This window comes from Diadema antillarum, unplaced genomic scaffold, assembly GCF_040938485.1.
Source record: "Diadema antillarum isolate AM-2024a unplaced genomic scaffold, OU_Dant_1.0 scf00000029, whole genome shotgun sequence".
Classification (NCBI taxonomy): Eukaryota; Metazoa; Echinodermata; class Echinoidea; order Diadematoida; family Diadematidae; genus Diadema; species Diadema antillarum.
The window spans coordinates 6,451,758-6,473,787 of record NW_027270918.1 but is presented as its reverse complement, the minus strand read 5'-3'; the positions used below and the strand labels follow the sequence as shown (position 1 = coordinate 6,473,787).

General features: G+C 38.5%; 2 protein-coding genes across 2 annotated transcripts in view; one reads left to right on the top strand and one right to left on the bottom strand.

The window, feature by feature from the left end:
* The window catches only part of LOC139737370 (1-phosphatidylinositol 4,5-bisphosphate phosphodiesterase beta-3-like), a 172,294-nt gene extending 164,748 nt beyond the window's left edge, over positions 1-7,546 (bottom strand). The window contains exon 1 of the mRNA XM_071648050.1: positions 7,044-7,546. Within this exon, the coding sequence (XP_071504151.1) occupies positions 7,044-7,142 (99 nt within the window). The 5' untranslated portion in view covers positions 7,143-7,546. The remainder of the gene's footprint in view (positions 1-7,043) is intronic.
* Positions 7,547-12,942: 5,396 nt separating this feature from the next.
* Positions 12,943-22,030, top strand: part of LOC139738681 (inositol-tetrakisphosphate 1-kinase-like) — a 37,253-nt gene continuing 28,165 nt past the window's right edge. Inside the window, exons 1-2 of the mRNA XM_071649309.1 lie at positions 12,943-13,224; positions 17,178-17,202. Of these exons, the coding sequence (XP_071505410.1) occupies positions 13,148-13,224; positions 17,178-17,202 (102 nt within the window). The 5' untranslated portion in view covers positions 12,943-13,147. The remainder of the gene's footprint in view (positions 13,225-17,177; positions 17,203-22,030) is intronic.

Genomic DNA, 22,030 nt, shown 5'->3' with positions numbered 1-22,030 from the left:
AAATCGGATTTAAAATTGACAGTTTTTTGGCATAGTTGTACTGTATATCGCCATTGACGCGCGCGCGGAATTTCAACTTTGACGGGCCCGTATGACCTCATATTGAGTCGGATTGACTTGAAACTTGGTAGAAATATTCCTTGACATTTCAGGGAGCCGATAAGTGTGAAAAAACGGGAAATTTCTATTGCATATGAGCTGTGCGTGCGTATATGAGCGCGCGCGTACGCGTCCGTCCAATTTTTTCAATTTTTCAAAAAATGCTCCAAATGGTCTGAAACGTGTGCAAAAAAAATTTGAGCTCGATTTGAGCATACAAATATTTCAACGCGCGCGTACGCGCACGTTTTAAGATATAGATGAATTTTGAGAATGTGAGTAGAATGCGCTTGACTTGAACTATATGTGACGTAAATTTGATTGAAAAATTCCATTCCATTAATGAGATATGAATGAAAATGTGTTTTCATATAATGACGTCATAGTGACGTCACGGTCGACTGATCACAATGATTTTACAAGATTTGTCGTCTTTGGGTCACCATACATATATGGTATAAGTTTGACATTGATAGGCAATGCACTTTCTGAGCTAACCTCTGCACAACTTTTGGGGAGAAATAAAGAAAAAGAAGAAGAAAGAATCCGTACAGATACAGAAGGTGATCCGAGAGGATACTCGGATCACCTAATTAGTTTCATATGTGCTGTATGTATATCAACAGAGCTGTTAAGTGATAGTCAAAACTTTTTATATGCCACATACAGTACATGATACAATTAAGAATACTGTAAAACGAGTCATGTTCCCATGCATTTTAATTTCGCAAATTTCGCAAGAGCCAAGATTTGCAAAATTAAAATGCATGCAAAGGTTCTTGTCTACACTATATCATATGCATTGAATGGCAGAGGCACTTTGCGAAAATTTCATGCCATGAAAAACGTCATCGGCTCCAATTTACGAAGATTTAATGCCGTGAAAATATTGTGTTTTACAGTACAATGTACACTGTACACAGTTTACTGTACCACTAGCTACCTACACTATAGTATGCAATGTGCAGTAGGTATACGTGTAGATGGGTATGTGTAAACAAAAACAGGAATAGAACACTGTACTAAACAGAAATTCAGGCAGCATTGCCAGAGTTATCTACTGTAAAACGAGGAATGTTCGCGTGCATTTTAATTTCGCGAATTTCGCGAGTGCCAAGATTTGCGAAATTAAAATGCATGCGAAATTTCTTATCTACACTACAAAGTGTATATGCCTTGAATGCAAGTGGCTATTCACGAAAATTTCTTGCCACAAAAAAGGCCGTCGGCTCCAATTTGCGAAAATTTTGTGTCGCGAATATATCATGTTTTACAGTATTCTGTGAAATGTAACATTACTCAGTGATCTACATGTACACAGACGATGCTACAGTTTACATTATAAAATTTGTGCAGGATCATTTGAGTGCTGAAGGAGAGTTTGTAAAACGTTTGTACAACATTTGATATAGCAGATGGCCCTAGCAATAAACATCTGCCCTCATGTACACTGCACTGTACACTGTAGGGTACTGTACATACTACATTGTATAACTGTATGTGTTCCAGAGAATGTCATCCTGTATCAGAAAGTTGCATGTACTCTGTATCATAATATGTATATTAAAAAACAAAAAACAAATAAGAAATAAATGAATACATTTTAAAAATGCAAAAAAAAAAACTTCAATATCCTGAAACTTTAGCAAACATGGGACATGTTTGGAAATGGAAGAAGTTAGTAGCTCGATGAGCCTTTCAAGAAGTCATTTCCTTAGCACCCCATACATACTAGTATATAACTGGTTTTGGGGGTTCACAAAATCTAGATACAAAAGAACCTGTTAAGTTATTCATGTTTCTAAACTGCACTTCCTCAGGCAAGTAATGCACATGTATGTACTCTTGATGCAATGCAAATTAATACAAAAGAACTTGCTATTCAAGTTTCCAAACCACATTTCCTCAAGCATTCAATATGTACACAACGCAAGCCAAGAGCATGAATACTGTATGCAGAAACCAGAACAGAAATGAATACAATACCATCCCTACCGTTATCTCCCCAATATGTTTCTAACCAGTCAGACTACAGGTGCATGCAACAATTGATTTTTAAATTATACACTTTAAGACCACGAATGGCAAAACATAATTTGCTAAATGTTATCATCTTCAGAGAAGAAACAAACAGAAATTAAAATTAGTGTAAAATTTGTATTTAAACAAAGGTAAATCAAACAAGTCTTATTTGGAAGTGTGAAAACCCACCCTATCATAGTAACATGGCTACAACTGACAGGATGTTGCACTGATACATCCTATACATGAAATGAATCCGACTTCATACTTCCTTGAGAGGCAGCATCCGTGTGCTGTACATGTATACACACAAACAGTATTGTGTACAGTACACTATCCCAAACATGTCCGTTTCTTCACACATTCCGAGTTTACCAACCAACAATAATGCAGGTACATGGTAATGTCATAGGCTGCATTTATCAACTTTCCTCTGTTTAAACGGCTTTCAAAAGCCATTTCCAAAGCCCTTTCCAAAGCGCTTTAGATACGGCTTCCAAAATAGTTGCGTTTATCAACTCTTCGCGAACATGATGACTGCCCTGTCACTGCACAGCTGCACTGCCCAATTCGACGCGAGAAGAGGTCATATAAGGCGTGCATGGTCCATAACTGCAGTACAAAGCCGTTTCAAAACAGCTTTGCATTTATCTTGCTTCAAAAGGCGTCTAGACACAGGTTTCTGAAAACCTGTTTAGGAAACCTGTTTGGGAAAGCACAAATTTGCAGCTTTCGAAAAGACTTTCCGAAAGGGCTTTCAAAACAGCTTTGCATTTATCAACTCGTAAAAATTCCTTGAAAGCTGTTTGGAGAACCTGTTTCTGCCGAGAAAAAGAGTTGATAAACGCACCCTATGTAGTATAATCAAAGATGTCCACTGACATGATAAATTATTATTTATTGATTCCAACTGTACAAGTTTTCTGACCATTTTTTATCTATTCAATGTCACCAACATCATAGTGACTTGTAAATTCTAATTCAAGGCTACCTGACCTTAATACGATTATACTGCTATTGTTTTCTCTGTGTCCTTGCCTCATTACATCGTCTCTATGACAGCGTTCCTTCCCACAAGGATGGGCAGTGTCAAATTGAGCCACGGCTAAACCTTAACGGAGCCCTCTCAATCTTGATGAGATTAATCCCGCTTGCCGAGGGGCCTTGAATTAAGATCACTGTCAGTAGCTGACTTCCTCTGGATGACAGATCTATCCCTCAAGTCTACACTTGCACTGGCACCTCGGCTTCTGTCCCCCTTTTAACTCCCTCATCACTGACGACAGCCACACTGGGCAAGATGTCAACAGTATTTTGACACAGCGATTTGGAGAAAGTTAACCCAGACAGCTACAAAATACATTTATATGCCTTGTTTGCAACTAAACCACTACTGGGTCTCGGATATCATTGTATATGTACAACTGTACACACGATATTCAACAGGGCTGCACACTAACCCATTTTTTCTACTGGTCTGACCTGTCCGCCAGACCAGTAGGTACGCAGTTTTTCAGTTTTTTTACTGGTTTATTCATGAAAGAGTTACTGGTCCAACAGTGATTTTTACTGGTCCCGGACCATCAGACCAGTGCCAATGTTCAGCGTTATTCAGTATTAAACTTCTGTCCACAATAAAGATATCATGACGCTGAAGAAATTATACAAGTGTAGATATGTATCCTCCTTAAAGTTATATTTAGTTTTCGAACTGATAAGATAAAAACAACAGATGAGCACAAATTTGAGCTAACTTTGACACTCTGAAGACATGCAGTGTTCGAGTGTAATACGAACATTACAACTGTGAAGGTCAGTAAGCCAACTAGCATGGAAACCATGGCAACCTCACTAAGCCATCCTGGTCATATGATAATGCTACCACAGGGAATCCTCATTTGTTGAATGAATACAGGGGAACATACACTATCACATTCTATTCATTTGATGGTTCAAAATCGACCTCTTCTCTCTGTGAAGATGCAAAAAGAAATATCCTTACAAGTACTATGTTTGAATCTTGAGAAGAATACAACAAATATGAAGAAAAAAGTAGAAAAAAAGACTTTAACATTTCACTAAAAAGTATCGAGTATTGTGTAAGCAATGTTACACTTACAGTCACATTTTATTCCCTTCCACATGCCACTATTAACATTAATGTTCCATTACATTTTGCTGACTGTCGAATTGTTAACTACTCAAATGTCATCCTTACTACGTGGCCGGCACCACAAAGTAGGGGGGGGGGGGTGGGCAATTAATATTTCTGGTGCCACTTCCAGGTTTCATCAGCTAAAAAGCAAAAAGAAAAAAAAGGCCTTCAGTGAAACTTTCTGGTGCTTCTTCCAGGTTTCTTCAGCTGACAAGCAAAAAAAAAAAAAAGAAAGAAAGAAAGAAAGAAAGACAGAAAGAAAGAAAGGCCTCTCCCATGCTTCATCTACCAAGTCAGATGTCATCGGCTGGCCAAAAAAAAAAAATACACAAATACACAAATACACAAACACACAAATACACAAATACACAAATACACAAATACACAAATACACAAACTACACAAAAAACACAAAACACCTCTGGTACAACTTCCAATCAGCTTCCCTAACAAGCAAAACGAAAAAGCTTTACCACATTTTTTTCCGGGTGCCACTTCCGGGGTAAAAAAAAAAATGGCATTCCTCATTGTGTATGTACACTGTAACATGCAAAAGTGGGGGGGAGAGGGACTTCATCTTTGGTAATATCAGTAAAATTTTCATATGGGTTATTAACATTTTCTGAATTGCTGGAATGTGAGTCTTTGGTTGGCACTGCTTTGTTGAATAAATTCTAAGCTTTCTTCAGGAGCAAAGAAGGTTCTATTCAATCAATCTGCATGTACAATGTACAGGCTGATAAAACATAAAACCACAGTCACCAACAACCAGTGACCTCTATCATAATCATACCTGGTACAAATATGTGTACATATCTATCATAGTGTTTTAACAAACACACACACACACAATAAATTATAAAAAAGCATTGATCATTCATTCATTATCCAGTTTTGATCCAGGTCTTGTAACCAATTTACCTCTTATATTACTCTAACAGCAACTGCTCTCACACCTCCTCGCCATATCCCCCCAACCTGGGGCATCCTCCTTTCTGAAGCCAGCCTTCCAAACCTCCTCCTCCTACCATCTACCTACTTCAATAAAGTGAACACCATTAAGGGACAGCTCTTCATATACTTATAATTTACTTCTCCATCAAAAAAAAAGCTCATTCATTACATGGTCAGTCACATGCAGGTCTTCCTGTGTTAATGCCCAACAGACACAAAATGAGAATAGCAGATATTTCCCTAACACTTTAGTCTCCCTGGCATATTCCTCGTTCTCTCGTTCATCTGAGCAGATTTGTTTTTACAGAAAACAAATTCATTCTATCAGTCTATGCCGCTTTTTACTTCTGTTTGTTGATTCTAAAAACAAATCACTGGAGAGAAAATGCCATCAAGATGGGAAAATTAAGTACACCATTTCTCAAAGCAAGATTTATAGGAGAGACTTTGTCTACTGTAATGTACAAGTGTATAAAACGAGAGTTAAGCACACAATCATACAGTACTACAATTGTGAGATGCATGCAGCTTTATCCTGGTTAACTTCGTCAATAGCTTAGACATATACAATGGCACCATAATTGCTGTATAATACTGTACAATGCCTACAACCGTCATAAATTTTCTCCGCAGACTTTAGGGTGAGGGTTGTAATAGGGTTTTAGGTTTAGTTTGATGTAAGGATTACAATTAGAGTTCATACGGTTATGTTTGTGAGGAGAATTTATGTTTGGCTTAACATGCAGATATTTCATGGGAGCAAATATCATGGAACCATCAAAGACAAGCAGTTAATGCTGCTATGGGCATGTTTTATCTTGGTAACAATGTGTTTTTATTGCTAGCAATGTAGCAGTACAACTTGCTGAACTATAAATCATAATTGCAGATGGGACATAAGAAAGTTCCTTTGTTACATCTTACAAAATTATACAAATTGTACTGGGTTTTCTGTGGTGGTAAAATTGACCCTTGAGCTGCTGAGTGGCTGTGGTGGAGGGATCAAGTAACAGTCTTGTGTAGTTACACTGCAATGTTTACATATAATGTACGATGTAGTATAGGACTACTTCTGCAGGTAGTCTCACTGGCATAGGATTATGAGGGGGTGTTCAGTTTCATGAAGGCTACCAATTGAATTTGTGATCATGAAAATGTTTAATTGTCATTACAGTCTACTGTATGCTTTTAATAGGACATTGCAAAATATATTGACGGTCTTTGAATTAAACTGATTGATATGAGAGATCAAATATTTTGGTCTACACTTAAACGATAGCAAAGTGCAGATGGATACAGATATTAACTACACAATCATCTCAGCTATACGTTGTGTAGACATGAAGGTCTTAGCAGGCGGACAGAAGAGTACCGGTAGGCAATTTATGATACATTTGTATAATATCCACATTGTTTTATATGCTCTGCATTATACAAACAGTAGCATTCAAGATATTATAAGAATGACTTTTCTCTCTCTCCCTCTCTCACTCTCAACCATATTCAACCTATCAAATGGGTTTGATAAGAGAAAGATATGCTACTGTAAGAGTGGGTGCCATTGGTATGCAACTCATGAATAAATGTGCCTTTAACTGAAAAAGAAAAATCATACACCATTTTCGCTGAAAGCGCTGATAAAATCCCATGCCCGTCGGTCATCAACTGCATGCAAAGTCAATACCATGACAGCTTTTTAATTGATGGTGCGGATTGGGCCGGGTGTGTGACCAGTTGACTCGTATAGTCGAGTATTGATTCTAGCAGAGAATGACAAATAGGAAACCTGCGAAATGTGATGACAGAATCTTACCTCGTCCCACTTCAAAAATTTGTTGCCATTGATGAGGTTTTCGGGCACCACAACGTCCTCCAGTAGAAGCCGAACTTTTGACGTATCTGCTCCGGCCATGGCTTCATGCGAAGTTGGTATTCTTCATTTGTGTGCAAATATCCTCTTCTCTCCACACAGCTGTCTCCCCACATCAAAGGCTGAACACTGCACACAACTCGTAACCGCGGCTGCTGAATGCACGTTGTACTGAACCCGAATCACTACCACTCGCCACTGGGCCAGTCCTCCCACGCGAACACTTCCGTGTTATGCTCAACTTGTTGATCGCACCACCAGCAAAAGAACTCCGCAATATTCTCTGCAAGCGCCTGACAAGCAATAACAAGCTTATATCTCTGGCAGCTATCCTTCTTTGGTACACGGTGATCGTGTGAAGTACGTGTAATATTTGGCTTTCAAAGGCCCGCTGACAGACTTTACACCGCGCAAAGTTAGGCTGCCATCACTACCACCGAGACTGAATCCAGATTTCGACTCTGCTAGCTGGCGTTGGCATGCACCCGGTATCGTTTCCGTACCCGATACCAAAAGTACACCTGCGTGGTGTACTTCAGTTGTCGGAGGATGTGGTCAGCCAAGCGAGCAAAAAAGGACGGTATTCAACGCGTTTGATACTAGTAATGCATGTATCAAGCTTTCGATGAGTAACATCGGCACGGAAGGATGGGGGAAGAAGACTCCGCCAAAATCACGATCATTTATCGATCTGCCACCACCAAACTACTGAGAAGTTGCGGGGAAAAAAGTATCCACGACTATGAAAATGAGAAAGTATCATCGGGACGATGCGTCCTTCATGTACAAATACATCACGAATACTGGTATAGTGATCGTATGTCTGTCGGTAATAAGAAACATACGGGAATGACTCATATTCCATATATTCCTTCGTATATGTTCATTCAATATTCTTCTGTTAGATGTGCAGTGATCACGAAAGTTGAATTTAGAGCACACCAAAACTTTGCTCCACTAAAGAATGGGAGAGATTGAAAGAGTGGAATGACTTTAGGATGATGTAGCTAATTTCATATAAAAAAAGAGAGAAATGAAAATATACATGCATTTGGGCTAACTTTCCATGTCAAGAAATGAGAAGTAGAAATCTTGACTGATGTTAATTAATCAAAAAATCATGATTAAAGCAAAAGATTTTCTGACTCTTCACTTTGCCTCCACCGAATATTTCCCAGCATGCTCTTCATCCAGCGACTCATAACATATACATCTTCAACTTGAATAACTTTTGTCACTTCTCAATCCCTTTAATTTTTGTCTTCTGCATTAGCATTTCAATCCTTTGTCACTTCCTCGTTTGCTTCTCTGTCTTATTTCTCATTCCTGACAGTGTCATCATTATATCTTTTCGTGATTTTTTAACAACTCACCTTTTTCTCCATCTGACGATTGTGATGAAAAAGCATCTGTCTGTTATTTTAATTAGAGACGCCAGTTAACGTTCTTTATTGTTCTTCTGGAATTCGATTGTTCTTTAAGACGGGATTATCACTTTGAAATGAACCGCAAATGGTTGCTTGTAAACAAAATTACTCTTTTAATGGCCGTATGTGGGTTACAGTCAATTAATTACGTAACACATTTACCGTCGTAAACTGGGCTAATGATGGCGCTCTTCACATTTGGTATAAGCGGCATACACCCAACAAGCAATCAATACAGGGGGCGGTAGAAGTTATTTATTATTATTTTATTATTATCATTATTATTATTGTTATTATTATCATTATTATTATTATTATTATTATTATTATTATTATTATCATCATCATCATCGTCGTCATTATTGTTATTATTATTATCATTTATTGTTAGCGAGGACTTTATAGGCCTATATTGTGTGGTGTGTGGTGTGTGGTGTGTGGTGTGTGTGTGTGTGTTATGGGGGCGGGGGTGCCCTCCGGACCGGGGAATATCAAGGGAGTTCTCGTGGCTGGGTCAAGAGAAATAGCCCCCCGCCCCCGCCGATGGGAAGAGTTTTGGAAAGGCGTGAGTTTTCTTGTGTGTGTGTGTGTGTGTGTGTGTGTGTGTGTGTGTGTGTGTGTGTGTGCCTGTGTGCGTGTGTCTGTCGGTCTGTCTGTGCATAAGATTTATTGTTTTCGTGTTTTGTAAAAGCTAAGAATGTGGGAGGGGGATGCAGTCCTCCCCCCCCCCCCCCCGGTCGCCCTCCCGGTTCCGTGATCCTTGTAAGAAGATGAACTTTGAAGTCTAATTAAGAGATGACTTTAATAATATGTTTGCCAAAACAATCTCGGGATAGGAAATTCATTTTTGGCCGCTCAAAAAAAGAACAAATAAAACATACTAATAAATACTTATCTTGTAAAGATGGGAGCATATATGATTTTTTTTTTAACCCGTGAAGTTATAGACAAATGAAACTGCTCCCTTTGATTGTAAATATACATGTACTGGTTCGTTTCGTCCGTCATCCGTAATCGTATAGATAATGAAGCTATGTCTTAAGACACAATTATTCTAAAAAGAGAATTGAGACAAACTTTGAATAAATGTCTGAGAGATCATTAATCATCCCAGCATAAATAGGATCGCATTCTTAACTAGATGTTTGAGCGAGAAATGAGAACGTTTCGACGGTTCTGATGTAGACGTGATTTGATATCAAATGTGTTTATGGTCATTTTTGTCACATGATTTTGACAAGGTAATGTAGATTTTAATCGTTCCGTATAAGGAATATGAGTCATAATGATGATATGCCATATTCTATTTTGTTCTGGGAAAGCATGCGACACTTTATAACTGCAAACCTTTTTGAAGAACTTCTGGTTTGATGATTATGCTAAATTAACTGCCCTGCTTGTTCGATTTAACAATGGTACTTTCAACAAATAATGTAGACATCAGTATACGGAGAGGATTTTCACTTTCAAAGCAGCTAGTATAAATAACTATCTTCAACTTAATTGATTTGATTCCCAACATCATACACTCGATTACACATATTTTTCTTCAGCATCTATCCTGTTCCATAACGTCATTCTGAAGCTATAGTGTAACATGTATCACATGTTGTTTGATCGATTTTTTTTTGCTTGTTTGATTGTTTGTTTGCTTGCTTTCTTTTTTGTTTTATGCCAAGACTGTATTCTTTTGTATTGAGTCGTCTAAAAGTCGAAGGAATTCAGGGGACTCTCGTGGGAAGTTTCCCTCTGCATTCAAATTAATTGACAAAATGATAAAAATGTGAGGAAACAATTGACTTCTTAATTTCGTCTTAAAGGGAATCGGCGACATTTGGACAGGAGCGATTTTCATTTGGTAATTTCGCTGTCATTTTATCTTTGTTTGTTTGTTTGTTTGTTTGTTTTTGTAGTTGCTCTAATGTATCTATATAATTGAATACTTATACGTATAGATCCTACGTCAAGGCTCGACATTTTGTGGACCGATAGCCCGGGGTCACCAGAAATAGGTGTCGGACAACCACTTTTTGATATTATTACATGTTTTAGTGGCCAGATCGTGCCATCACCCAAAATGTGTGAGTGTGTACCATGTTGTGTATACATTGTTTTTATGTGTTCCTCCTATGCACAATATGCTGGAATTTGACACCTGAGCTACATTGTCCTTGTGTGTATATTTTATATTCACGACAAAATTCTTTTAGCCCACCTTCCATTTATGTATTTATGCCAATTGTTACGTCATCATCTAAACCTCCACACCCACTTAAATCCTTACAATCTCAGTCGTTGTTCTCTCAATGTCCTTACTTGTAGTAGGTTATAGTTGCAACATGTGACCTTTCAGTGTTTTATTCTGTATTTTATATAGCAACATTTGATTTGATCTTGTTCGTTTTAATCGGATCCCCCAATTATAGTATGGTCTAAAAATATCTGTACTTATGCTTCCCGTGATCTGATTTTACCACGGGACCTGCGGCTCTATACAAGCTTGCTTTTACGCAGGCCCCATCATATTTTTCGCATTATGATCTCAGTTTAACTCGCATGTATACAGACCTTGTGTATACCAAGACAAACTTTTGAACATTCCGGTGAAGTTCTATTTTGAATTATGTTCTGTATAGATTTCGTATCAATTTATTTTATATTGTGATATATGTGAGAAATATGAAAATAAATTGAAATGAAATGAAAATGAAATGAATATAATAGGGAGAGTAACTATTGAACGCTAGCTGAAATTTTACAAAATCGTACATTTTTCAGTAAACCTCTCAATTCTCTTTCCCACCTATAAACATAGCTTTGTATTTTGCCCGTATATATACCTGCATGTATAATTTTATTTGTTAACCATTATCCATCCTGTAAAGTTGAATGTATGCCTATGTTTTAATTCCTGATTTATTCTGTGTTATGTTTTGCTGAAAAAAAGAATGAAAATAAATGAATTAATTGAATTGAATTGAATTAAAATCTGTCCCGACGAGGGTTGCCAGATCGCCGGTAGAGCTGAACACTGGCCACGGGCCATTATTGTTTTCAAACAGTTATTCAGAAATCTTCCGAGTACAACACATTTTTCGGTTTGTGATATGAAATGATTTAAATTTCGAACATTAACGTGATGTTTTTAAGGGGATCGTACAGTTTTGGTTGAGACCTAACTTAAGGTTTCCAACATTTTGGGGTGAGATAATGAGAAACCTCTTATGAAATATGAAAGAGCATGTAATTCCAAAAGGAGTGCAATGTTTGATAGATAAAAATTGGTTTTGAAATGGCTGAGATACCCAAAATAGAGCAATCCTAATAAAAGGTGGGACCCACCTTTTATTAAGATCGCTTTGTTTTACTTTGTTTATGGATGTCCCAGACATTCCAAAACCGATTTTCATCAAATAGACATTGAATTCCTCTTAGAATGGTATGCCCTGTACTATTTCATAATGATTCTTGTGCTTTCTCGGTATCTCGCAAAAAATTAAAAGCCCAATCCTCATCACCACCATTACTATACCATCCATTTAAGCCAAAATATATCAGTTATTTGTTTGTAGATACATGTATTATGATCTTATACATTAGTATGAATTCAGTTACTAAGATTATTCCTTCATTTATTCATCCATTCGTCTCTGTCCATTAGGCCCTATTTTTCACTCTGTTCATGTTCCATAAGTTACTTGTTGTAGTTTTGATTTTTTGTTTTGTTTTGTTTTGTTTTGTTTTGTTTTGTTTTTTGTTTGTTTGTTTTTTCGCTTATTAGCTAGCTGATGAAACCCGGAGTGGCAGCAGAAGTTGCGCTGAAGGCCCCCACCCCCTTTTGTTTTTGTTTTGTTTTTTGTTTTTGTTTATGCTTGAAGTGACACCAGAAATATAAACTGCCCCCCCCCCCCTTTGAAAATGTGGCGCCAACCATGATGTATGCAACATTTCCCTAAATTGCTGTGAGCTATAATTTGACTGTTTTTCCCGTCTTCTTGTATCACATTATTTTATTACCGGCATTATTCACCACATGATCTGTTGTTGTTTTTGTTGTTGGTACACTCTGTGTACTTTGAACAGGCCTGGTGAAAAATGAAACCGTGAACACTCGCCATTAGATGGCGCTGTTTAGCTTTTATTCTGCATCCAGAAGCACCTGCTACTCGCTCGTCGTGAATGTAGCCACAGGTAGGCGTGTCAATTTGGCATTGATGTGGCGTCCTAGAGTCCGGGAAAACGGCTTTATCTATCTATTTTCAACATAAAATATGTACAGATATTTTGCATACATCTGTAAGCCCTGCCGCGGTAATGGAGCAGTTCTAGTCTCTGTATGAGATATTATGCTCAAACTATCGACTCGACTTGGCCGACGACACACAACCAGCGCCCGTCCATTACATCTGCTGTGAGTTGTGGAGCTGCACATGTGTCCCAGCCCAGCCCATCTTACACACGCACAGCCTAACTTGTTACTAGCGAGTGTGTACACACTGTACTTACAGGTACAGTACAGCGCGAGAGCTTTGAGTGATCGTGCCCGCGGCTGGTGCTGCACGCGTTAAATTTATCAAAAAATTGACCGTTCTTGTACCCTTTTGAGCTACCCTGTGAACAATGAAGAAAGTAGGGTATTGGGTTCCGGAAAAGAAGAGGAAGAAGCTGAATTTTGAAACCCTGGCCGCTTTGCTGAAGTAAGTATGGAATACCCTCGATGAGTGTACTGTACAAGTTGTAGTAGAGTTTCAACAGTAGATTTGCATTGAACTTTATTGTATCTGTACATTGCTATAGTACATGAATCAACTGTGTGCGCTGTGCATGTCACGGTTGGCGCACATGCAGCGGGGAAGCTAGGCGGTGTCCGTCAGTCAAATGTCGTAGGTCTTGTCCAGAAGGTAGGCGTGAAGCGTTGATTACGATCAACAGTTTAAACACCATTAAGTCAAAGCCAGATGCGCTTTTTTAAAATGCAAATATATCTGATATCACTTTCAATAATTGTTACATTAGCTGCTTGTTCTACATGGTCGGTCGTTCGGCTTCTACAACGTTTAATAATATAACAGAGACTCCAACCCTCCCGCTTTCGACGGGAGATCTCCCGCCGAAAGCCCATTTTTGCAGAATCTCCCGTTCTCCCGCTTGAAATGATTTCTTAATTTCATGGTATGTTGAAAAATAAGCCTTAGATCAGTTCGGGAAACCCACTCACAAGGGGGGCCCCTCCTTATAAGTAACCCGTCCCCCTTATAAGTAACCCCGTCCCCCTTATAAGTAACCCCCGGGGCACCCCTTATAAGGAGTCTCCACGCTTTTTTGCAATGCAACGCGAAAATGAAAGGACTGCGGCAATTCGCTTGATTATGTCCATAAAGCTTCACAAGTTTCCTAGTTACGAAATTTGAGCAAAATCGGTTCGAGGCATCATATCTAAAATCATGGATTTAAATGCGATGTCAAACGACCCATGCGAATGCTGAAATGCGAGCGATTACTGGCGTGAGTGTCGCCAGGCGCGGCGGCGCGGCAATGCTTGAGTGCAGACGTGGCGACTGAGTACGGAGACTTTCGTTATTTCAGGTGGCTTTAAATGAAGGAAAAATAACAAAAGTAATGAAATAACGAAGTAACGAAAGCGCAGCGCTGAACAACTTGCTGAATGCGGGAGCTGTTGGAAATTTCAAGCTTCATCGGCGAAACTTGCAAGTTTCAACTTAAAATTTTTGTTTAGGGACGACTTCAACTGGACAACCCTATGGGAACGTATCCTTTTGTATATACATTGTATGCATACCAATTGCAAAGGTAGGTGGTTGACTATTTCGTTACTTTTGTTATTTTTCCTTCATTTAAAGCCACCTGAATGAACGAAAGTCTCCGTACTCAGTTGCCACGTCTGCACTCAAGCATTGCCGCGCCACCGCGCCTGGCGACACTCACGCCAGTAATCGCTTGCATTTCAGCATTCGCATGGGTCGTTTGACATCGCATTTAAATCCATGATTTTAGATATGATGCCTTGAACCGATTTTGCTCAAATTTCGTGAGTAACTAGGAAACTTGTGAAGCTTTATGGACATAATCAAGCGAATTGCCGCAGTCCTTTCATTTTCGCGTTGCATTGCAAAAAAGCGTGGAGACTCCTTATAAGGGGTGCCCCGGGGGTTACTTATAAGGGGGACGGGGTTACTTATAAGGGGGACGGGTTACTTATAAGGAGGGGCCCCCCTTGTGAGTGGGTTTCCCGAACTGAGATAGCGCGAGAGAGCATCTAGAACCCTAGACCGCAAGGAACTTTGTGCTCGTGATGTGCCCTTCGCGCACATCAAGTTGGAGTCTCCCGTTTGCTAGGGGTTTCGGGCGGGAGAATCTCCAGATCAGAAGGTGCTTGGGGTTGGAGTCTGTGTAATAATAAATCAAATCAAATTACTTTCCACTCTGAAGGATTCAGAATGTCGGAACAGACGCAGTGTACGTGTATTGACTATTTGGTACTGTGTATTGACCCAACATAGAAACTATTTCACGTTAAATTTTAGTGGAAGCAGGCGCTAATGTACATATTATTGGTTTTGTGGAATCCTAGATATCTACACCTGAACATGGATACAAAATTACATCAGCGCGGTGGAAGTAGTAAGCCTCAACTAAGGGCTCAAGCAATGAACATGCATGTGAGATCGTGAGGGGAGGGAGGTCTTACACACACTTTTAAAAACTTGATTCTGCCTTGCTGTTATGCTGTTGATCGAAGCTTATCTCAAATGTCAGTGTGGATTTTTTTTTCTGTGGCTTGTCTAGTTGAATGTGTGGGAAAGGACTAAAATCAGGGGTCGCACTTAACTTTTTTTTTAACTAGCCAGGCGGACTACTTAGAATCAATTTTGACACTGAAGCAATATTTTGGCTAGCCAGACGGACTAGTAACTTCAGAATTTTATGATTTTTAGCTAGTCCGACGTGATTTTGGGTGGCCAGTGGCCAGCGGACCATCGCCAATTTCGAACCCTGAAATGTGTCTAGGACTCTCTTGAGTAACAGCATATGCAGTACACATGTAGTATTTGTCTAGTCTATTCTTGAAAGAGTTTACAGAAGTTGCTGAGAGAAGGTATTCAGGGAGACTAATTCCACACGATGACAGCTCTATTGCTGATGAAATATTTCTTCAAACTGGGCAGAGAATACTGTTTGTCTAGTTTCATGTACACTGGTAGTAGCCTCTAGGCCTCTAGACTTCCAATGGGCTTACTGAGAAAAATCATGTAGAGTGTCTTACATTCAAGTCAAATATTGAAAAACATCAATCATATCACCCCTCCTACACCTGTGAGGAAGAATTGGTAATTTGAATTTCATAGGGCATATGTGATCAGACAAACCTCTAAATCCTGGACTGGGCCCTGTTTTATAAAGCTGTTCGTAAAGTTACGAACAACTTACGAGCGACTGGTGATCAGTTCTGATGTGCTATACTTATCAGAATTTCCATCATTCAGCACAAGAACTGATCACCAGTAGCTCGTACATGTAAGTTGTTCGTAATTTTACAAACAGCTTTATGAAACAGGGCCCAGTTGCTCCTAAGTCGTTAGTATCTTTACGAACAGCTTTATGAAACACCCCCAGGTATACAGGTGTACATTGTATGGCTTAGTCTAACAGAACTATCTATGGGAAATGTTGAGTATGGGGGTTATATACCTCCAGTCACTCACAGGTCATCACTTCTTTAATTTTCAAAGGGCTGTGCAGCCTGTCATGAAGCTAAACTTGACTTGTTAGCTTATTTTGAGATCTTTTCAAAGAACATGGTCCTACTGAGAGTCCATTGTGAAATGGCCTGTAGGGAGATTTGGAAATTCTTTGACTGCAAGTTAGAATTAATCATGGGGCTTTATAGATTATTCCACGCTTGAATGAAACATTCAATTTAAATTTTCAACTCTAATAATTTTACCTAGCTTATAATTTTACAGAATAGCAGAAACTCAAAGCATGTAGGACCATGCAACTCAGATGTTTCAAACTGGAACATTGTTAAACTCTGCTTTAAACAGCCTCCAAACAGCACTGGCTTACCCAAGATATAGTGAGCTCGAGGACCTTACATTTACATTTATGTACATATATGTCTGTGCTTGTTAAAGAAAAAAATGCAATTAAGTGCAAAATGTGGACGATATGACTATTAAAGTCTAGATGTAATTTTAATGCCGATATTCCTCCCTCTCATAAAACTAGAGATTAAAGTTTTGTATGTAGTCCTTAACCGGATTCTGCCAAGCAACGATCCGGTAAGGACTACATACACATGGTGTCACCGCAAACCTTTCTCCCTCAATCTCTTCACCATGCAAACCTTCAAGCAACACATAAAGTTTTGTACTAGAATACAAGGTAGGAAGTGTGTTATCCTGTGATCAGGTACTGTATGCATACATGTAGTTTTTATCCTGTGTTAAATCTGCTGTATATTTGTAGGATTTGTAGGCTATCTTATCCAGCTTTGGGAGCCTAGAATATACTGTATTTTGGAATAAACACAGAAAATGAGGATATTTTTCTTTTTCTTACTGCTGGAAATCACATAAGCATTCATTCTGTGTGAGTTCAATTATTATTTTCTTTTTTTATCTTACAGAGAAAGAGGAGTCGAACTCATTCAGGTGAGTACACCTTGATAAGACTTGTTTTATTTTGGAATTAAAATGGTGTATAATAGCATTTGAAAATGCTGTGTTGGAATGTTAAGCATGACATTTAAGTGCTTTTGAGATTACTCCTTGCGGTTTTATTTCCAACTTTGAGTTACGATTTGTGTCATTTAATGTACATCATGTAATGTTACATATTAATATATTATTCAACTACATTTTAAGATATTTTGGTTGTGATATTTCAGACGTGTGTCCTTAGTTTGTTTGACATGGATCATTTTGTTTTGTTGGATATGGCAATTCGTGTGGTGAGGACTATTTCTCAAAATATAACATGTACAGTATTACTGGGTGTGTAAAGTTTCATTTATTTGTGTGGGAGCTCTATATCTTATCAACATTCTAGTCTATGAGTGATGCTGCACCTTTTAAAGCCCAAACAAAGTTCTGGTACGCCTGCAAAAGTTGTCAAATTTTGCTCCCAAATGTGAACGTATGCTTAGGAAATGTGCAGGATAACGATGTTATGACAAGATATTCGATGGGTAACGACGAACATGCGAAATATTAACCAAAAAGGTTCAGTCTCAGTACTTACCCGAACAGGGTCAGGCTAAACTCGGACTCGGGGATAACTTGGCTTCGCTTTGACGGTGGGATGAGTTGTCCCTCTGATTGTACAGTGTTGTCCCATTGGAGCGGCCTGTATAAACTAGCGCTTTGTGTTCTGGCTACTCGCAGTAATGGTCCGAGTTGTTACAACGCGCGCATCAAAAACCTCTTTTGCGCGCATGCAAAATTAGTGTGCGCCTATCAAGCACCTCTAAAACAATCAAAGGCGCTTGATAAACAACAACAAAAACTCCAAAGACCGCGCGTCTCAGCAACTGAGGACCGCGCGCTGTCATGTTTGTTTTGTTTGTACAGGATTACGTTAGCACGCGCTTTCCTGTCCATTCAGTTAGGCCTCATTTGGTATTATGCAATGGCCAGTAGAATGTGGCGATCACGAACTGCGTGTGAATTGTCTAAAGTAGGGTTGAATTTTTCCCGAGACCGAGTTAGTCTGGAGCCTTCTTGAATAAAAGTCGGTTTTCCTACTATTATTATATTTCCTAAAATACTCCAAACCGACTCATCATTCTGGCAAACCGCGTCAGCCAGGTAAGTTTCTTAGTGGACTCTTTCGATATATTGCAAGAAAAAATGAAATGGTGCTAGACGGGTTCTCAAGCACTTACCGAAACTTCGTTTTCACTTTAAGTACCGTGGTACTGTTTCCAACCAAATAATGTGGATCAGGATTTCTCAAAGTTCTTTTCTCTTGTTCAAATCAATATTAATTGGTATCTTCTTTTCATTAGGTCAAATGTTTTGACAGTGCCACAACAATTACCTTTCAATCTGTAACAAATACTGGTCACTTACTGTGCAGCCTACTGAGACTTCTGTGTTGAAAATTGAATGTTTTTAGGTCACCTTTACCATGAAGATACATACATGTAGAATACATCACCTCGAATAACATGAATAAATGTCAAAGTAGATAATTCAGTGCAGTGTGCATACATGTAGGCACTTTGAATCAATAAACTTTCAGGTTAGATTCAAACTTAACCATTAGATTCAGATGTGTATGAAACAGCACAAGCTTTGATATTAGAGGGATAGTTGTAATATGAATTGTGTGTTTAGTTAGCAGCTGTAGCATGCCAGATTTCAGGGTTTTTTTTGCACTCCGTTTTGCTAACAGTAACAAGTATGTATACAATAAGCCAGCATTCCCATTTTAATGTTGAGTGACTGCATGATTTGTGTGCTGTGACAGTTAAGAGCAGGAGGGTTTTAGTGATGATACAAGCCACCCACCTAAAAGGTATTCTTACAGGTTTACACAAGCAAATGGAAACAAACAAACACAGGGCTATGGGGCCATCGAAGCCTGCTTGCTCCAACCATAGGTTTCCGTTGCTGTTTAGATATCAGAGCACACTGTAGTTTTCAAAGTAAACTAAATGTTTACCATACACTCCCATGTCACTAAACATGATTATAAGAAATCATATTACTGAAGTAAAATTCAGGCCCCAAAATTATTATCCATGTAACTTGATATACTTTATTTGTTCAGTTGTAACAAAATTTTACTATGACCAAGAAATGAAAAATAGAAATGAAAATAAAAAATTCTGGTCCTAAAGACTTTGTTATGGTGGGACCTGCATGGATATTGATCCTCCAAACCAGCCATTGGTACAAAAATGTAGATTGGTAATTAATGTACAGTAGCTCATTAAGGCATATTTCTGTAAATGTTTGTTTCTGTTCATGCAATGCTCTGTGTTGACCAAGAGATTTCTGCCTCAGCGATCCATACAGGAATACAGTTCACCCTCTTCAGTATACAACTGTAACATGCCATGGTTATCTTGCACAGTATACCTGGCAGTGGTAGTAATTGATTTGTAATAAGAGATAAGGCTGTGAAAATGATACTCCTGCTCCCTCCGCTCAAACAAAGTAGTTTGGGATATGTTGTAGAAATTCACTGTTTTATGTGTGTATGCTCTGAGCATATTTTTTCTTCAAGTGTACACTTACATATGTAGAGTGTATGTACATCATGACGTTGTATACCACAAGGGCACTGGAAAAATGACTTGAGAAGAGCATTGATCTGTATACAATTCAAAAAGTTTGAATTGACAGCCACAGAGACTGATTTCTAATACAGTGCACTCCCGTTATAACGAACATGGTTATAACGAAATTTCATTATAATGAAGTAAATATTCTGATCCCAAAATTATCACCATTAAAGTCTATGGTAAAAAATTCACTTGTAATGAACACTGTTATAGCGAAATTTCCGTTATAACAAAGTCTTCTCCGAGCGCCACAGACAATGAAAAACAAAAGAAATGTGCTCCGTTATAACGAAATGCGAATTGCTTTCGAAAATACCTAGCAGAACGAGCATTTATAGCGTCTCTGCATGGGTGAACGCTTCACACCACTGTGTGTTCGCTCTTTGTGTCATGCACAGTTTCTGAGGGGAACTTGCGTTTATTATTGTGATACAGTTATCCCATCACATTTCACATAGCTTTCCGGTGTATGATGAGTATTCAGCAAACAGAATATGATGTGGTTTCCTTGTTTTCGTTGTATATTGTATTTGTTCGGTTATAACGAAATTTCGTTATAATGAAAGAATACTGCCGGTCCCAAGCATTTCGTTATAACGGGAGTGCACTGTACTACCATAGCTTTAGTTGGTTTGAGACTGCTCCCCCCCCCCCTTTTTGCAAGGTATTGGAACATGATTAATGTCATGCCTTGTCTGTGACAAACATGTTTCTGTCATGACCCCATGGTACAGTGTAGGCTCATTCCACCAATTCTTTAGGTTAGTACATGTATGACTCACCGTCATCTGTATATTGCCATGTGATGACTGATACTGCAGGTGATTAATGGTACTCTTTTGCAGTTTTCTTATCTTCATATTTTTCAGTGGTTCTGATAAGACCCATTATGTATCACATGCCAAGTGGAACTGAATTTTTTTTTTTTCATACAAATGGCTCATAAGCTGTATAGATCAGAATTTGGCAAAATTACTTTAGTCAATGCGTCATTTTCATGGTGAAAGAATGTCTCTCATGCCATCCCTTTCCCATATGCCCAGTCTCCATATCCGTGCTAATGAGAGCTTACAGACTAGGCCTACATTGTCTGGAGGTCTAAAGGGCTGTGTCTCAGCAATATGATTGGTCAACTGATTCCCATAATATAGCATATGGGAGGGTCTCTATTTGATTCACAATCAAGGATACTGTTGTATTTTGGTGAGAAAAGTTTTCATAGAGTTTTTCATTTCTGAATACATTGTGTACTTCCCCCCGGGACTTCATATTCGAGCTCATATATTAAATTTTGGACATTGTTTGTTTGTAGATATTGTATCGTGACGTGGATCTGTTGTGGCATGAAGCGTTCCAGTGTTTCATTAGCAAAGACAACTTATCTGCAAAAAAAAAAATATTATCTTAAGGCCTTCAATTATTAAGTGAAATGAGTATTACTACCTCTAAGGAAAGATGAAAGGCGTTTAATTCATATGTTGAGTCATCTATTCGATTGTTCAAGTGCAGCAAAGGGGATGCATTCGGATTTGATAGGCAAATCAATGACATACATGATTGTATGCCTGCACATGTCTGTAATAATGCCTCAGATCTGCTGACAAAGAGGACAATGTTGTGAACTACAAATATGGAACCCTTCAGAACTATCCATCACCTAGCTTGTGTGAAAAGTCACAGAATGCAAATTATAGGTGGTCACCAATCAGGAATTGTCTGCTGGCCTTATTCACTACTTTGTCGCAGATAGCACGACTATGACTGGTGCTCTACGTCACGAAAACAAGAACACAAAAATGTATACCTGACAGATCGGAAAAATAACTATTTATTCCTTCTAAAATAATTACTATTTATTACATCAAAGAAATCAACTGCACATTATGACTGATTCTCAAACCAAAATGTATACCTGACAGATCAGAAAAATTACTATTTATTCCTTCAAATATAATGACTATCTATTACATCAAAGAAATCAACTGCACATTATGACTGATCCTCTAACCAATTTTGGTTTCAACATCGCAGTTTCCAGGACATGGAAGTAACATTCATGTGGAGCACTGGAAAAACAGTTCCAGGAATGCTTCTTATTTGATAATCTAAAAACACTATCGCAGTGGTGTTTAGGTGGATGGTGTTTCTTGGAACTGTAATTCATTTAGGAAAAGACTATGTATAGTGTA